General features: G+C 42.3%; 1 protein-coding gene across 3 annotated transcripts in view; it reads left to right on the plus strand.

Moving 5' to 3' along the window:
• Positions 1 to 14,884, plus strand: part of rimbp2a (RIMS binding protein 2a) — a 68,134-nt gene that overhangs the window by 42,167 nt on the left and 11,083 nt on the right. For 2 of the 3 annotated variants that reach the window (XM_072661351.1, XM_072661349.1), the window contains 11 exons: positions 204 to 352; positions 2,109 to 2,188; positions 3,625 to 3,734; positions 4,427 to 5,227; positions 6,365 to 6,516; positions 8,707 to 9,504; positions 10,542 to 10,670; positions 10,819 to 10,965; positions 12,326 to 12,434; positions 14,326 to 14,495; positions 14,686 to 14,854. In XM_072661351.1, the coding sequence (XP_072517452.1) occupies positions 204 to 352; positions 2,109 to 2,188; positions 3,625 to 3,734; positions 4,427 to 5,227; positions 6,365 to 6,516; positions 8,707 to 9,504; positions 10,542 to 10,670; positions 10,819 to 10,965; positions 12,326 to 12,434; positions 14,326 to 14,495; positions 14,686 to 14,854 (2,814 nt within the window). The remainder of the gene's footprint in view (positions 1 to 203; positions 353 to 2,108; positions 2,189 to 3,624; positions 3,735 to 4,426; positions 5,228 to 6,364; positions 6,517 to 8,706; positions 9,505 to 10,541; positions 10,671 to 10,818; positions 10,966 to 12,325; positions 12,435 to 14,325; positions 14,496 to 14,685; positions 14,855 to 14,884) is intronic. The other variant, XM_072661350.1, reaches the window with a different exon arrangement.

Below are 14,884 nucleotides of genomic sequence, written 5' to 3' on the forward strand. Positions count from 1 at the left end.
TTTGTGTGAGTGATGTGGCTGTGGGAAACATTATCTCTTCCATTACTCTAACTCACAGCAGCGCTCTGTAAGTGATGTGCAGATGTGCAGGGGCTTTAGTGCCCTCGCTCACCATATCCTTAAACACAAAGACGTGTGCCAACAGTGGACAGGCAGTGATTCACAGGTGCTGGCGTTTGGGTGTGTAACTCTATGTTGTGCAGGTGATGAGAGATCTGCAGGCTCTCCGCTAATCTCTGAGCTCCTCCAGCCACTGCAGGTCATCAGAGACAGGCCCGAGCCGCTGGTCACCAAACAAGTCATCCACACCCAGAGCCTCTTCAGGAGCCCCCTGCCAACCAGCCCCTCAGAGGTGTGTCCCCTGTTTGTATAGAAACTCTGCAAAAATAGCCTGTTTTGAAAGCAGACACATTTACATATATCCACCTATTCAACCAACAGCAGCACTGTCTTTTACAAATGAGCAATAAGCATGGACAGGTTTAAACAGAGACTGCTTTTTGGGCGGTGTTTCCTTTATTTCGTTGTACAAATCACGGTAGCTCCAAAACTATTTCCATAATTATTCTTGCAGCAGATTGTAATATGTTAGGGGCACGTGCAAAGTACATAAGTATACCCCATAGGGCCAATAGCAGGAGTACACCTGACCATGAGACCTGTACTTTCTTGTTGAACATTACCTTGCAATAGAAGCAAGGTACAGAGCCCATGTCTTGAAAGACTAGCCCCAGACCTTGATGGCTCCACCATCAAACTTTGCTGTTGGAATTAGGCAGTTCAGTAAATTGCATTCTCCTGGCATCCACCAACCCCCAGAGTCCAGTGCTGACATGCTTTATACCCCTCCAGCTGACTCTTGGCATTGTGAGTAGCAGCTGGTGTGGCAGAATAGATAACAGCACTACCTGATAGTGAGTGCTACACCTATAAGAGCCCTTGGGCAAAACTCCTAATGCTACAATAACCCACCTTTGTAATACGAGTAACCTTTTAAGAGTGTCAGCTAAATGCCGGAAATGTAAATGTAGTGATCTTAGAGCTTTAAAATGACTAAATTGGCTTGTGAAGCTCCCAACACAATTCTTCTGCTTCTTCCAGGCAGCTTAAAACTATAGTGAGTGAAGGTCATTTTACATGCTACACCATGTGGTCTGCTGATTCATCCTTCCATTCCACAATAATAGCACTTACACTTGACCATGGCAGATTTAATAGGGCGGAAATTTCAAGCCCTGCCTTTGCGGCAAAGGTGGCATCCTCGGACAGAGCTTCATTTAAAGTCACATGATCACTTCATACAATCTGTTCTACCGCCAAGCACTTTGTACTTCGTTTTTATATATCAGTGTGTGACCTAAAGCACCTGAACTCAATAACTAGAAAAGCTGTCCTCATATGTTTGGACATGTACTGTATCTCTGATGCTATACTAGATAGGAAGGGTTAATTTCCTGTTCATGCTTGGAACTGGAAATAACAGCTGTGTTTTATCTGTGATCCTCCTGGGAAACACAATGAACATAGAGAGAGAGAGAGAGACAGAGAGAGAGAGAGATATGAGGCATGATGGGAAGTACTGTGTAGAACAGACATTGAGCAGATTCTGGGTCATTTGTAACTCACATGTTCCCCATCCATGTTTTAATGCTGTTTGTTTACAGTAGGAACAAACAGTAAAACAGTGCATTTACCTTATGTTGCCATAATCAGCCTCCATCTCTCCAAATAGATCCAAATGAGTAACCACACATTGGATGTTTGGTTAACAAACTCAAGATAATCTGCTTGGAATCACAAGTCAGCAGCAGAATTTACTGGTTATATGACACACCAATTTCCTGACGGCTTGAATGTACTTTATTTGTCACTGATTTTGTGACTGACAGTCTTATGAACAGATAATAATGGCTCATCATTGTGCATTAAGTTGTGCCTTCATGACCCAAAGCCACTCGTAAGATGGGATACAGTCGATGATGTAATGATGCATAATGGCATGCTATTTGGCATGTCTCTTTGTCATATGATCTGGTGAGAAGTTGAAAATGTTACACCAGTGAGGAAAACAAGTGAGCATCACTCTACACACTCTGCTCTTCCCATAGATGGATGATGAGGTGAATCCAGCTCCCAGGTCCAAGGCTCGATACACAGGACAGGTCCGGCTGTGCACTGCCCGCTACAGGTAAGAGCGCACTGAAGGGATTGCGTTTTAATATGAGACAGACTTAGGGGTGTCTTAGGGTGTTTTATACACTTATTTTTTATTGTATTGATTATGGTGTTGAATACCTGGCAACCTAAGGACAAATCCATGTACAGTGACAGAAAGGTCAGAATCGAATGTTTGAGGCTGATAGCAAGCTTGAGGTCACATTCCTGACCGTTCTAAAAATGATCTTAAATGGTTTTAAAATACTGTTCTCACAGAGCATATATGATATAGCGTGTTTTTACGCACCCGGGACTGATTGCTCTGTGGTATCGATACGTTTGGTCAAGTGTGAAAGCTGATTTTGAGCCCGGGAGTGGTACAGAGCACCGATTTCCGCTCCTGCTGAAATCGGTTGACTAGAGTTGACTCCTTGTTTGCAGGTGTTCCTGCATAGTAAAATGCCATTAACTCCAGAATGCATTTCAGGTTTCTAGCTGCTTGAATGTTTGGATCCAAGGAAACTAATGAAAAGTGATAAACAGACGTAGTTAGGACTATGGTTTTGCCAAAATGTTTGCAGAAAAGTTGACTAAAAATGACTTGAATTTTTCCGTGTAAAAGCAAACCAGTGATAATGAGCCCTTCCCCCAAACAAGCATGCCCTTGTATTTCTTGTCTTTATATAAATCACCACTAATTAATATTACTTTGCCGAACTGAAAAGCAAAACCTGCCTATTGGTATTTCATTGCTATTTGTCCTGTTTTTTCATTACAACTGAAACTGAAAACAGGCTTATAAAATGGGGAGTACCTGGTACCTTTAATACTATTTGGTGCATTGACTCCAAGAGAAATTCCCAAATGAAGTATAGAGAAATACACACTCTTTAGTCCTCCACGCATTTTACCTGTCAGCTTCTTCAGGTCAGGGTTTAATATTTGTTCTGTACCTGTTTATTACTAATCAAGAGTTTAGGTAGCCTCAATGAATTGTTGAGTAAAGCATTGTTTAGTTTCTGAAATAAAATCCCAAGTTTGACTTTATTTTTTTTTTTAAACATAAACTGTGCTTATTGGGAACTTAAGTGGGCTTCCATAGTTGAATATATTTTTTTAATTATATTTTTAGTAGATTTAGTGACTGTCAAAAGAGAGACATTTAATTCTCCTTATAAATAATATTTATAAATTTAACTCATTATGGACTTTAATCAACTTTTTCACCTGAAGTCATTGGAAATGTATAAAGTATAGAATTAATGACATTTAGTAGCTTCTGCTGCCTCCATCATGTTTAAAATATTTTATATTTAATATTTTATATATGTGTTATTTTACATAAACACGTTTGATTTAATTGGGATTAGTAGCTGCTGCATTCACTGGGCAGAGTGAAACTCACAGTGTGAAACAAAACTCTGTGTGTTTGTCTGCCCTAATTTTTTTCTTCTTCATCCTCCTCAGTTATAATCCCTATGATGGCCCCAATGAGCACCCAGAAGCTGAGCTACCGCTTGTTGCTGGGAAGTATCTCTATGTGTATGGAGACATGGATGATGATGGATTCTATGAAGGTAAGCCACTCTTCATCTCTGCTTTTAGCCCTATCAGAGTATTGGCACAATTGTATTTATGTAATGAATGTTTTGGATTATGTCAGTAGCAATATTTAAAAAATGTAATTAAGAGGAAATTCATTAAATGCTTGTTTTCTGATGCAGTTGAATATCTAAGACTTACAGAGATCTGGTTTCATGTATTTATGTATCATCCCTCTTCAGTGTGAGGCAGATTTTGAAGAAGTAATGCTCCCAAATGAATCACTTCTGAATCACAGATTATGTTGCAGATTGGCGGTACTGCTAATTTGTCGTCCGCCCTGCAGCTAGATGACCGAGTGCAAAAACACTCTTAAAAAGTGCACTTTCGCTGAATCACTTAGGCCAGTTTTTTTCATGGTTTCCTTTGTACTAATTATATGCTCTATTTTTAGTGGGTAACATTTACAGCAGGCATGGTTTAGAGCTGTAAATTGTTTCATCCTGTGACAGTCTTGATTAGTGTCAGTTCCAGGAGCTGCTGCAGTTTGTTCGGATGGAGATCCAGGAGAATATCATGTGACCATTTGTTGAGTTAATATATTGTATTAACAGTAGCATGTGCTCAGATGAAAGAGCAATTACGTAACTGAATCTGTGTCGGCTGGAATGAGTCATCTAATGATGTAGACTGTGAGTCACAGCTTTTCTCCTCTGCTTGGTCGCAGGAGAGCTGCTGGATGGCCAGCGTGGCTTGGTGCCCTCCAACTTTGTAGAGTTTGTCCAGGACAAGGAGAAGCCGTCTGTGGATGGGACAGAAGAGCTGGGCCAGCTGGAGCATGGCTGTCTAAGCCTGACCACCATAGATGGAGGTTTTTCTCTGGACAGCTTAAGCACAGACCCCCTCGGCCCCTGCAGCAATGGAACCGGGGCTCTTGATGCAGAGGAGCCGAGCGATGACATTGTGCCTTACCCAAGGAAGATCAACTTAATCAAGCAGCTAGCCAGGAGCGTCATAGTGGCTTGGGAGACACCTCTGATCCCCATGGGCTGGGGTAATATTAACGGGTACAATGTTCTGGTGGATGGCGAGGTCCGTTCCACCGTGCCCTTTGGGGGCAGGACCAAACTGCTTCTGGAAAAGCTGGACCTGGCTGCCTGCACCTATCGCGTGTCTGTGCAGTGCGTGACAGAACGAGGCCTGTCGGATGAGTTGCGCTGCACCTTGTTGGTGGGAAGAAACGTTGCGGTGGCCCCGACAGGCCTGCGCCTGGACGACATCATGCGTGACTCTGCGGAGCTCTCCTGGCTCCCCAGCAACAGCAACTATTCCCATACTGTGTTCTTAGATGGAGTGGAACATGCAGTGGTGAAACCGTGCTGTTACAGACTGCGCTTCACCAACCTGAAGGCCACCACAGTCTACAAGGTGAAAGTGGTGGCCAAGCCTCATCAAGTACCCTGGCACATGCCGCTGGAGCAACGAGAGAAGAAAGAGGCTGGGGTGGAGTTCTGTACCCAGGCTGCAGGTCAGACACAACTCTGTCATCATGCCTGTCATCATCTCTGACCACAGAAACACAGATAGATATGTTGATAGACAGATTGTGTTTATAGATAGATTATAGTTGGCCACAGTATAGTTGGAACCATTGCTGATAGTGATGTGCAAATGCTCAGCTTGTCTAGTCTACCTGTAGAGAATGGTGCCAATAGCGCCATGCCTAATGCCAGGGTCAGGTTAGAAGGATATAAAGCCCCCAGCACTAAGCTGTGGAACCAATCCAATACTTTTTGGATGAGTTGGGGATGAGGTGGGGTGGTGATCATCCAACATCCTGACCTCACTAATGCTCTTGTAACTAAATGCAATCAAATCTTCACAGCAATGATCCACAATTAGTAAAAATAAATCTTTCATAGACAGTAGAGACAAGTAGTTACTCAAACAAAAGCAAGATAAACTCTTTTAATGCCATTGATTGCAGAGGAAACAATGAATAAGCAGGTTTCCCAATACTTTTTTCCATGTAGTGTAGTCAGACTAGTGTACTTGCTGTCTTTCTGTCTGTGCTTTTGGAAGTTTCACCCACCCTTCCCAGCAGAACACTTCTAGTTCTGTGATTTGCCTGGACCATTTGCATGCACAGCAGGTTTAAGAAGGTTACTCTAGACAGCTTAAACTCACGTCTGAAGCATCTGCATATTAACTGAGGTCTGTTGAATGGGGACTCTTCATTACTGCTGCATATCAGTGATTTCCTGAATTAGCTTAAACATTTCTTTTCATGCTGAGACTACTAAACGTAGCTGGTATCAGTCGGCACAACACAATTGATTTTTTGGTTTGACTGATTTGATATCAAGAGTGTGTATTGGCACTTTTTCTTCTTTCTGTGGTTATTAGTCCACAACTGCCCTATATAGCTTTTCTCTCTCCAACAAACTCCCATAAACTCTTGCATGTTGTGCAAGTTCTTCACATCCATGCACAGTCTTTCAGCCGTAAACATTTACTGTTCCATCTGAATGTCCATGTTGCTGCATGCTTGGATTCAGAAATGTCCTCTCTGCCTGGTGCATGCACTGAACCAAGAGGAACACTCCAACTGCATTGCTTCAGTTAGGCTCAATGTGAAACCGACTGTGTTATCTGTCCCCTCCAGGGCCCCCTCTGCCGCCCCATGAGGTGCAAGTCCAATGTGGTCAGGCCCCAGGGATTCTCCAGGTCCGCTGGAAGCCCCCTCCGTTAACACCCATGGGGACTTCCAATGGTGCTAACGTCATTGGCTACGCAGTGTGCACCAAGGGCCAGAGGGTGAGGGCATGAATCACTGCACAATAGTCATTCCCAGCCATGTTTACGTAATACATCCACACTGCACATCCACAGTCTGGAGGACCAAAAATCTTTTGCTGAAAAGTCCATTTTGGAGAAGTCCTGTTCATTTAGATCATACTATTGCCCTCTGTTGGGGAAGATGAGTCATTACAGCTGTTCTTGCTACAGTAACCTTTGACTGATCTAGTCCTGTAATACATCTTTTAAATACTATATTGTCAGTATGTGTTTGCCAAATAGTTGTACACATTGAATGAAATTAAGCCCTTAAATTAGCCCCTAGTTTATATTATTATTCATAGTTATTTTTATTAATAATAATATTACTTTAGCTGCTCTATTCAAATGCAGTTAAATAATTACATAGCTAATTAAGCAATAAGTAATGTTTTTTAAAATTACATTTACATTTGATTTACATTCTGTATCGACAGTTAAGTTTTTTTTTATTTTGACGACAAAAAACAATACAAGCATGACCAGTATGAAACAAATATGTCATTTTGTTATGATTAATTAATTAGTCAAGAAAATGTTGTAACTAGTTGTTTCAAGTTTCAAGTTCAAGTTTTAAGTTTCAGATTTATTTGTCATTTGCACAACATGTCAGGACATTTATGCATTGAAATGCTTGTGGTGAGGCTCAGGTTGAGACTCTACAAGAGGAAAAAACTATATACATACTAAACATATTAAATAAAGTTAAAAAATATATTAAATAAATACCGAATACACACAAAATGTATACAAAATACAGAATATTCAAACACAGGAAGGATCTGTAGAAATTCTTTGATATGTACATTTATGAGAGAGAGTGGAGCTAAATATAAGTATGTATGTTTATGTCTATTCCTGTTGTATAGTGACTTAGTGATGTTGTCCATAGAAGTGATATATATAGTATTAATAATAAAGTGTCTGAGTGCAGTGGTGTTGGTGAAAGGTTCACAGCTTGTTCAGGAACCTGATGGCTTGGGGGTAGAAACTGTTCATTAGCCGGTTGTTCTGGCCTGGAACTGCAACTAATGTTGCAGTCAAGGTCATTAGCATCAAGACTGAGTCAAGGCTGAGACCTGGACACACTGATCCTGTTTACACCTGGCTTTAATATGTGCTCTGTGTCTGGATAGTTTCTGGATATACTTTGACCAGACATGTTTACACTTGTCACTAAAATGCAGAAAAGCATTGCACTGTTCATGGAATAATCTTTGACTAACATGTTGCTTAGAAACATCATTAATGAATTACATGTGAAATATGTGAAATTCCAAACGTGTGGTTGCTTATAACTCTTACTGGCTTACATGACCAAATGGCATTGGCTCCAGTTTGTTCCTGTTGCTTATTAACAAGACTCACAATGCATTTTTCACCATGCACGCACATTCAGCTGCTGTAGTGATCTATGATGTTTACTATAATTTACGTGTGCATTGTGGGAGATTGTTGCGCCCTCAAAATCATGGTAGAATTCCACTTAGTGATTCAGACTCTGAAAAACTAAAATTGTAAACAGGGAGCCATTCCTGTCACAGCCGGAGGCTTTGTAGCAGTCATGTCCAAATGAAGAGCAAGAACAGCAGTTAAAACTGAGACCAGATTAAGATTTTTTTTATTTTACATTTATTTTGCATCTCAGATAACATAATAATACATGCAACATACACCGTTCTTTGCTCAGCTTCTGCATCCTTACATTTAGAAGCAAACAACAAGGTAAAAAGGCGTTTCTTTTCTTCCCATCAGCTAAATATCTAAACATGTAGATGTTATTCGATAATGTATTGATACTAAGGCTATTGCAAATGGAAAATTGTCAGCATAGCGATGTTCGTGTACCTCTGCAATATTAAAAACAATTTAAAGAAGCAGAATCCAATATCTTTGCATTAGTGTGACTTAAGCTACACTTTATTACAGAAGTATACTGCCCTCGGCACAGTAGCTGCTTCTCATTTTAAATGTGCTTCAGTTTATACAGCTGTACTCTCATGGGAAACAAATACATTAACAAATTAAAACAAAGGAGGATTTTCACTCTGCTAGAGTCCTTACTTTGACCCCATGACCAAACTTGAGAACTACATCACCAATTCAGGTGTCAGGTAACTGATTATACACTGATTCTAAGTTTGTTTTCCCGTTCTTCGTTGCTCTTAGATCGCTGAGGTGTTGTACCCATTGGCAGACTTTGCAACAGTGGAGCTGAACCGTCTCCAGTGTCTGGAGGCCCGTGAGGTGGTGGTCAGGACTTTATCAGCACAAGGGGAATCGCAGGACTCCCATGTCGCCGTCATTCCTAACAACCTGCTCGTGCCTCTTTCCCAAGGCCTCCCTCCACCTCACCTCCTCCAATCTCCTCTTCCAAACCAACCGCCTCTGCCCCTGCCGCCGCCCCAGCGCCCTGCCCTCCCACCCTCCATTCAGCCTCTTCCCCCTCCCACTGGCCCACCTCAACCACATACCCATCTCCAACCGCTCCCCGTTCATCCAAACCAACCATCAACCCACCTACAGCCTCATCCCATGCCACATCCCACGCAGCCATCTCCTCCGCACCTCCGGACACTACCCCCTCACCCTTTTCCCCAGCCCCAGCCCACCATTCCGATCCCTCAGCCCACTATTCCAATGCCACAACCCCACATTCCCCAGCTGCCCCTTCCCCAGCCCCAGAGACCACTAAGTGCCAGAGAACTGGAAACCAAAGAGCAGGGGCCAGGCATGCTTCATCCTGCTGGTGGTCCACCTCAGCCATGGGAGCCTGTGTGTTCCCCGTCCGGCCTACCCCCGGCCCTGCCTCATGGACACACCCTGGAGGCTCCACCTTGCCCCAACCGCCGCTCCCCGTCACCTCAGAGAATCCTTCCCCAGCCAAGAGGCACACTCATTCCCGACAACATGGCCAAGGCCATCGCCCGGGAGGCTGCCCAAAGAGTGGCCGCAGAGAGTGGACGGGTGAGTGTGGAACTGTTGAAGAAGTGCGATACTGTTGATGAGTGTTTTGCTTGACATGCACTGCTGTTCAAAGTTTTTAATAGTATTCAACTCATTTGGTGTTTTTATTCATGATGTTTTTATATTAGTAAATAACAATACAAATATATGTACGCAATTTATGAGATTTTAGATGCTTCCAAAATGGCTATCAGAGCTGTAAATTATAGTAAAATTACTAGAACAAATTTAATATTAAGAATTGATTAAATTTTAATACTATATGCAAGTCACAAGGCATGACTGCAAATAGACAATTGTAGCACATTATTTAGTGTATTACTAATACATTGTCATTTAAATAATATTTAACTTCTTAAATAGTTAAATAAATAAATAATATATAATAATATAAATAAATAAATAATATACAAATAATATAAAGTATAAATAATAATGATAATAATTAATAATTATAATACATAAGTGATATAATTATAAATAAATGTAAAAACTGGCTTGTAGATGCTGACCTCTTTGTGGTGCTGCATTTTTAAAAGGTTCTTAACAGAACAACATTCAACCAGTTCTCCTCCATGATAATGATAATGATAATAATGCAATAAAAATATGATTACTGCAGCACTTAATAGCAGAAATACAATAGTAACCAACAGTCAAAACCTTGTGAAGTCCTCTGTACAATAATTAGAATAGTACAAATAAAAACAATGACTTTCCAACTATACAGAACCATTTAAGTATTCAAATGGTTCATTGAGTTTAATATACAGATCCTGCCTTTACTAAGAAGGAACCATTTTTAAGGGTACATAATAATCTAAGATATGAGGTAGTTTAGTATCTAAAATAGTAAATGTTTTTCATATGGGAAGTCTAAACTTTGGAATGGTAGTGTTTACAAAGGTGCTTATGAGTGCTATTTTGCAGAGACTCCATGGAGGAACATGAATAATAATCACTACAACACTACAATATCTGTTGTACTGCAGCAGATGTGATCACTGAGGTCTCTGAAAGTATTTTGCTATATCTAGATGGAGAGGAGAAGTCAGGGCTTTCACTCTCAGAACTCAGATGAGGAGGAGGATGAGGAAAGCTATCAGTCCCGCAGAAGAGGAGCATCTGTGGATGACTTCCTCAGGGGCTCAGAGCTGGGCAGGCAGGTACGGGAGCTGTGGGGTGGCACTACTGAATATGATTTAGCTAGAGATTACTGGCGAATTTCAGAACTGAATCCTCAGGTTCTGTGTGTGTGTGGGTGAGAATGGCTGTTTTTGCACTGGCTTTTGAATGGCTGTATTTTTGCCTCAGTCCCACTACAGCCACAGCGAGGAGTACCAGACGGAAAGCAGCCGGGGTTCAGACCTGTCTGACATCATGGAGGAAGATGAGGAGGAGCTGTACTCAGAGATGCAACTGGAGGAAGGACGACGACGCAACTCACACAATGCTCTTAAGGTGGGGCTAATTATGATAATGGGTGACCATTCAACACATCAAGGAAGCCTGAAAATTCAGGCCTTTATTGCTAATATGTCCCTCAGTCAAGCTTTAGCGTTAAAGCTATGAGGCTGAAGTTGCTAAAGTTGCTAACAAACACCAGAAATCAATAGTCACCCGAATAGCTTAAATAAATAACATGAACAATACACTTTTAAACTGAAGATCAGGATATAGGCCAAGCAGAGTGTCACTATCACTATGACCAGAGGATTGCTGGTTCAAATCCTGGTCATGCTGCCTGCCATCAGCAGCCAGGTACCTGCAAGAGCACAATTGGCCTTGCTCTCTCCAGCGTGGATAAATAGCGCTTTCTCCCCTCAACACTCCAGTGCAATGATGGCCAGCACTGCTGCCAGCTGCCTGATGCATCATTATGGAAAGTTCCTGCTACATATGAATCACCCTTCACCATTTGGGACACACTTGTACTGCAGATTAATGGGCAAACAGTAATAGTAGTAGTAGTAGTTTTTACAGTAATAATTCCATCAATCTGGACGCAGAGCTGCAATGAAAACAAACAGACTGAGCAGCTGTCTGTCACATGAACAGAGTGAGTGGATAAGGCCAGGATGATTTGTAAATACTGAGCCACGAGAACCGTAAAGCAACACATCACAACGAACAAACAGACCATGTCAAAATAAAAGTCACTAATACAAATGAAGCAGTAACACAAAATATTGTGATATGAAAGCTAAAGATACTGTCTCACATTTGTCTCACTTTTTTCCATTATCTGATCTGAACCATGAGGTTTGTAATTTGTTACACCACTAGTCTTAATGGAAGCTACAGTATGTGGGTGGTATCGGGCATATGAAGATATGGATGATCATTGACCTTGCAGAGTTTGGCAGCAATGTTAGCTTTGTAGCTCCAATCACAGCAAAGAAAAAAAGTTAGCAAACATTTTATTTTTCACTGAACTATTATTTTAACAGCCTTGTAAATCAATATAAACACACACTAGTGCTTGAAAATTAAATGTGGATGAATAGTACTCAGATGCTTTACAAAATGGTTAAAATCTGATGTGTGTGAGCACTCCACATTAGTCTAATTACAGATCCATTATTACTCCACTGCTATTTGAGGAGTGTGAATTCTGAGCTTTGAAAACATGGTGGACATTCTTAATAACGGAGCATATAGGACTATTACACAGCTCTCTATGCTCTTTAATATCATGCTAAGAAAGCAGGAGAGGAATATGAACTACTGCTGTGAGGCTGTACTGACACTGCAGTTCTCAATTGTGATTGCACTACTTGTGTATGTGTATTTAACCTTTGTCCATGTGTTTCGGTTTCAGGTGGGAGGGAACACATCGTCTTCAGGACGGGTGGATCGGGACTCGGCTCGAAGGCCGGCTCATGGAGGTCCTCAGCCTCAGCGACGACCCCTTATGGTGCCCTCTATTGGTCAGTGGACTCCCATTTCGACACGTGGCTCAGTGTCGGAGATGTTCTTTTGTGCCTCCTTAAATGTCCTGCTCAACATTTCATCGTAGATGTTAGGACATGAGAACCTCTGTGAGCTCCTCACCCTTGTGTCTGAACCATGTTCATGTTCTATCAGCCCTTAAAAGAGCTTCACATGATACAATTCCTGTGGGTCTGAAAAGTTTGTCATCTTCAGGCTAAATAATAAGTCATATTTCCTTAAATTAGTGACTTAGAAACTATTTCCTTATGAAACCTGATGCTACACAGGGGTATCAGAGGCACCTGCAAAGTTCTCCAAGGCCTTCAAGACTGAGGTGACTGATTAGGCCAATGCAGCGGAGGGTGGTGTAGTCTGTGCATGGTAACAGCTGTTTGATTGGTGTTTCCCTCAGAGATAACCACTGAGAGTAACAGTGAGGGGAACCTCTCTCCGGTCATGGAGGATGTTTACTATGGCAGTGTAGCGCGGCACAGGACATGGTCCTCGCGGAGGCACAGGGGCCACAGGCCTCCCTATGGTACGTGTTGCGGCTCCTCGCTCTACCAAAGCACACTCAGTGCAAGCCGAGGCAGAGGAGAAAGAAAGACGTGGTCTGGGACACAAACAAAATGCCATTAAGAGCCTTGATTTGAAACGCATGAGCCACTGGACTGCACCGGGGATGGAGGCTTGAGCTGAGACGCAGTGATCCACACTAGCTGTAAGATGGTTGCCCACCATAGCCGAGTGTTTGCTTACTGCTCAGAGAATGTTCCTACCCCTTTGCACTGACCTGCCATGAGTTGCCTGCCAACCCCCTCCCCTTTTTTGACTTGACCACACCCATAATTTTTACTTTGACTGTGCATGATTGGGTGGTAAAAGTTAAGGGTGGTGCCTTACGCCAAATGCGGATCGCTAGCTAATCCACAAACTCTTCTCCAGAATTTGCCTTTTCACAAACGGGACCAGAAGAACCCAATTCAACACTTTCTTTGCGTCCGCTGTAGAATTACCATTCCTGAATACATATTTGGGCAAGTGTTTTAGAGCCCAGTAAATATTGTAAGACTGGTAGAAAACAGGTGCAACTTTATCCAGGACTAATCATGCCCATCTGATCGGTCTCCCTCAGGACCAGCTTACTGCATGGTTACAGTGGCCCGGACTGTGTGCGTGTGTGTGTGCATTATTTTCTGTCTGTGTCTGTTGTGTCTGTTGGGCTCACAGGGAAGCACATATTTGGCTTGCTGCTCGCGTGTGATATGTTGCCATATGGGTGCACTACCCCCACACTCCATACCCATTTCATCACAGCGTCAACGGTTTGTCTGTCAACTCACTCGAAGTGCAAACAGTTCTGAAGCAGTGATGGACTGATCACATCGCAAGTATGATGAGAAGAGTGCAAAGCACTAACACGCAGTCCATTGGTCTGAATTACTGCATGGTCATTTGAACCAATACAAATGACTTCACCTTAAACAACGCTGTGTGAGTTCATGTTTACACCAGTGTAATGGACTAGATGCTTACAGATGACATATCTGGGTCTACATGCATGTATTTGGCCTCACTGAGAGTTTTCACACACACTCTCAAAAATAAAGGTGCTTTAAATGATTATTTGAGTGATGCCATAAAATAACTACTTCTGGTTCCTTTAAGAACCAGGTTTGTCATAGAAATGTAGGAGTGTGAAGAACTTTTCCTTATCAATGTAAAGGTCACATCTCTATTACAGAAATGGTTCTTTATGGAACTGGAAGTGGTTCTTCTATGGCATCGCTCAGAGAACCTTTTATAGACTTTATTTTGCAGATAGAAAAAATGACCACTGTAAAAGTTTATATACAAGTTTTCAGTCTTTCATCTGCCGTTTTTTAGATGGTTACAGGGATCGTGGTCGGCGTTCCCCTCCATACTACGATGAGTCAGAGCCTGAAGACCCATTCCGAATCTTCGTAGCACTGTTCGACTACGACCCCCTCTCTATGTCCCCAAACCCAGACGCAGCTGACGAGGAGCTTCCTTTTAAAGAAGGACAGATTATCAAGGTAAGACAGAGGCAGCTCCAGGCCACGAGCCATATGGCAGCTTCTTGTTGCGGGCGGATGATAATATTTTCATTTGGTGGGACTGAGGATTTACGTGAACGGATTTAAACTGATAATGTTTGACCATCAGGCCAGGGCAGTATTAGTGTTCCTACTGCTATGCTCTCAATTCAGCTGTTCCCTGCTTCAGGTGTATGGGGACAAGGACACTGATGGGTTTTATCGGGGGGAGATCCGCGGACGCTCTGGCCTCATTCCGTGTAACATGGTGTCGGAGATCCGAGCTGAGGATGAGGAGACTATGGACCAGCTGATGAAGCAAGGCTTTCTTCCACTAAACACCCCTGTGGACAGAATAGGTACTGCATCATCTCTAAGATCTGACACCC

This window comes from Salminus brasiliensis, chromosome 18 (genome assembly GCF_030463535.1).
Source record: "Salminus brasiliensis chromosome 18, fSalBra1.hap2, whole genome shotgun sequence".
Classification (NCBI taxonomy): domain Eukaryota; kingdom Metazoa; phylum Chordata; class Actinopteri; order Characiformes; family Bryconidae; genus Salminus; species Salminus brasiliensis.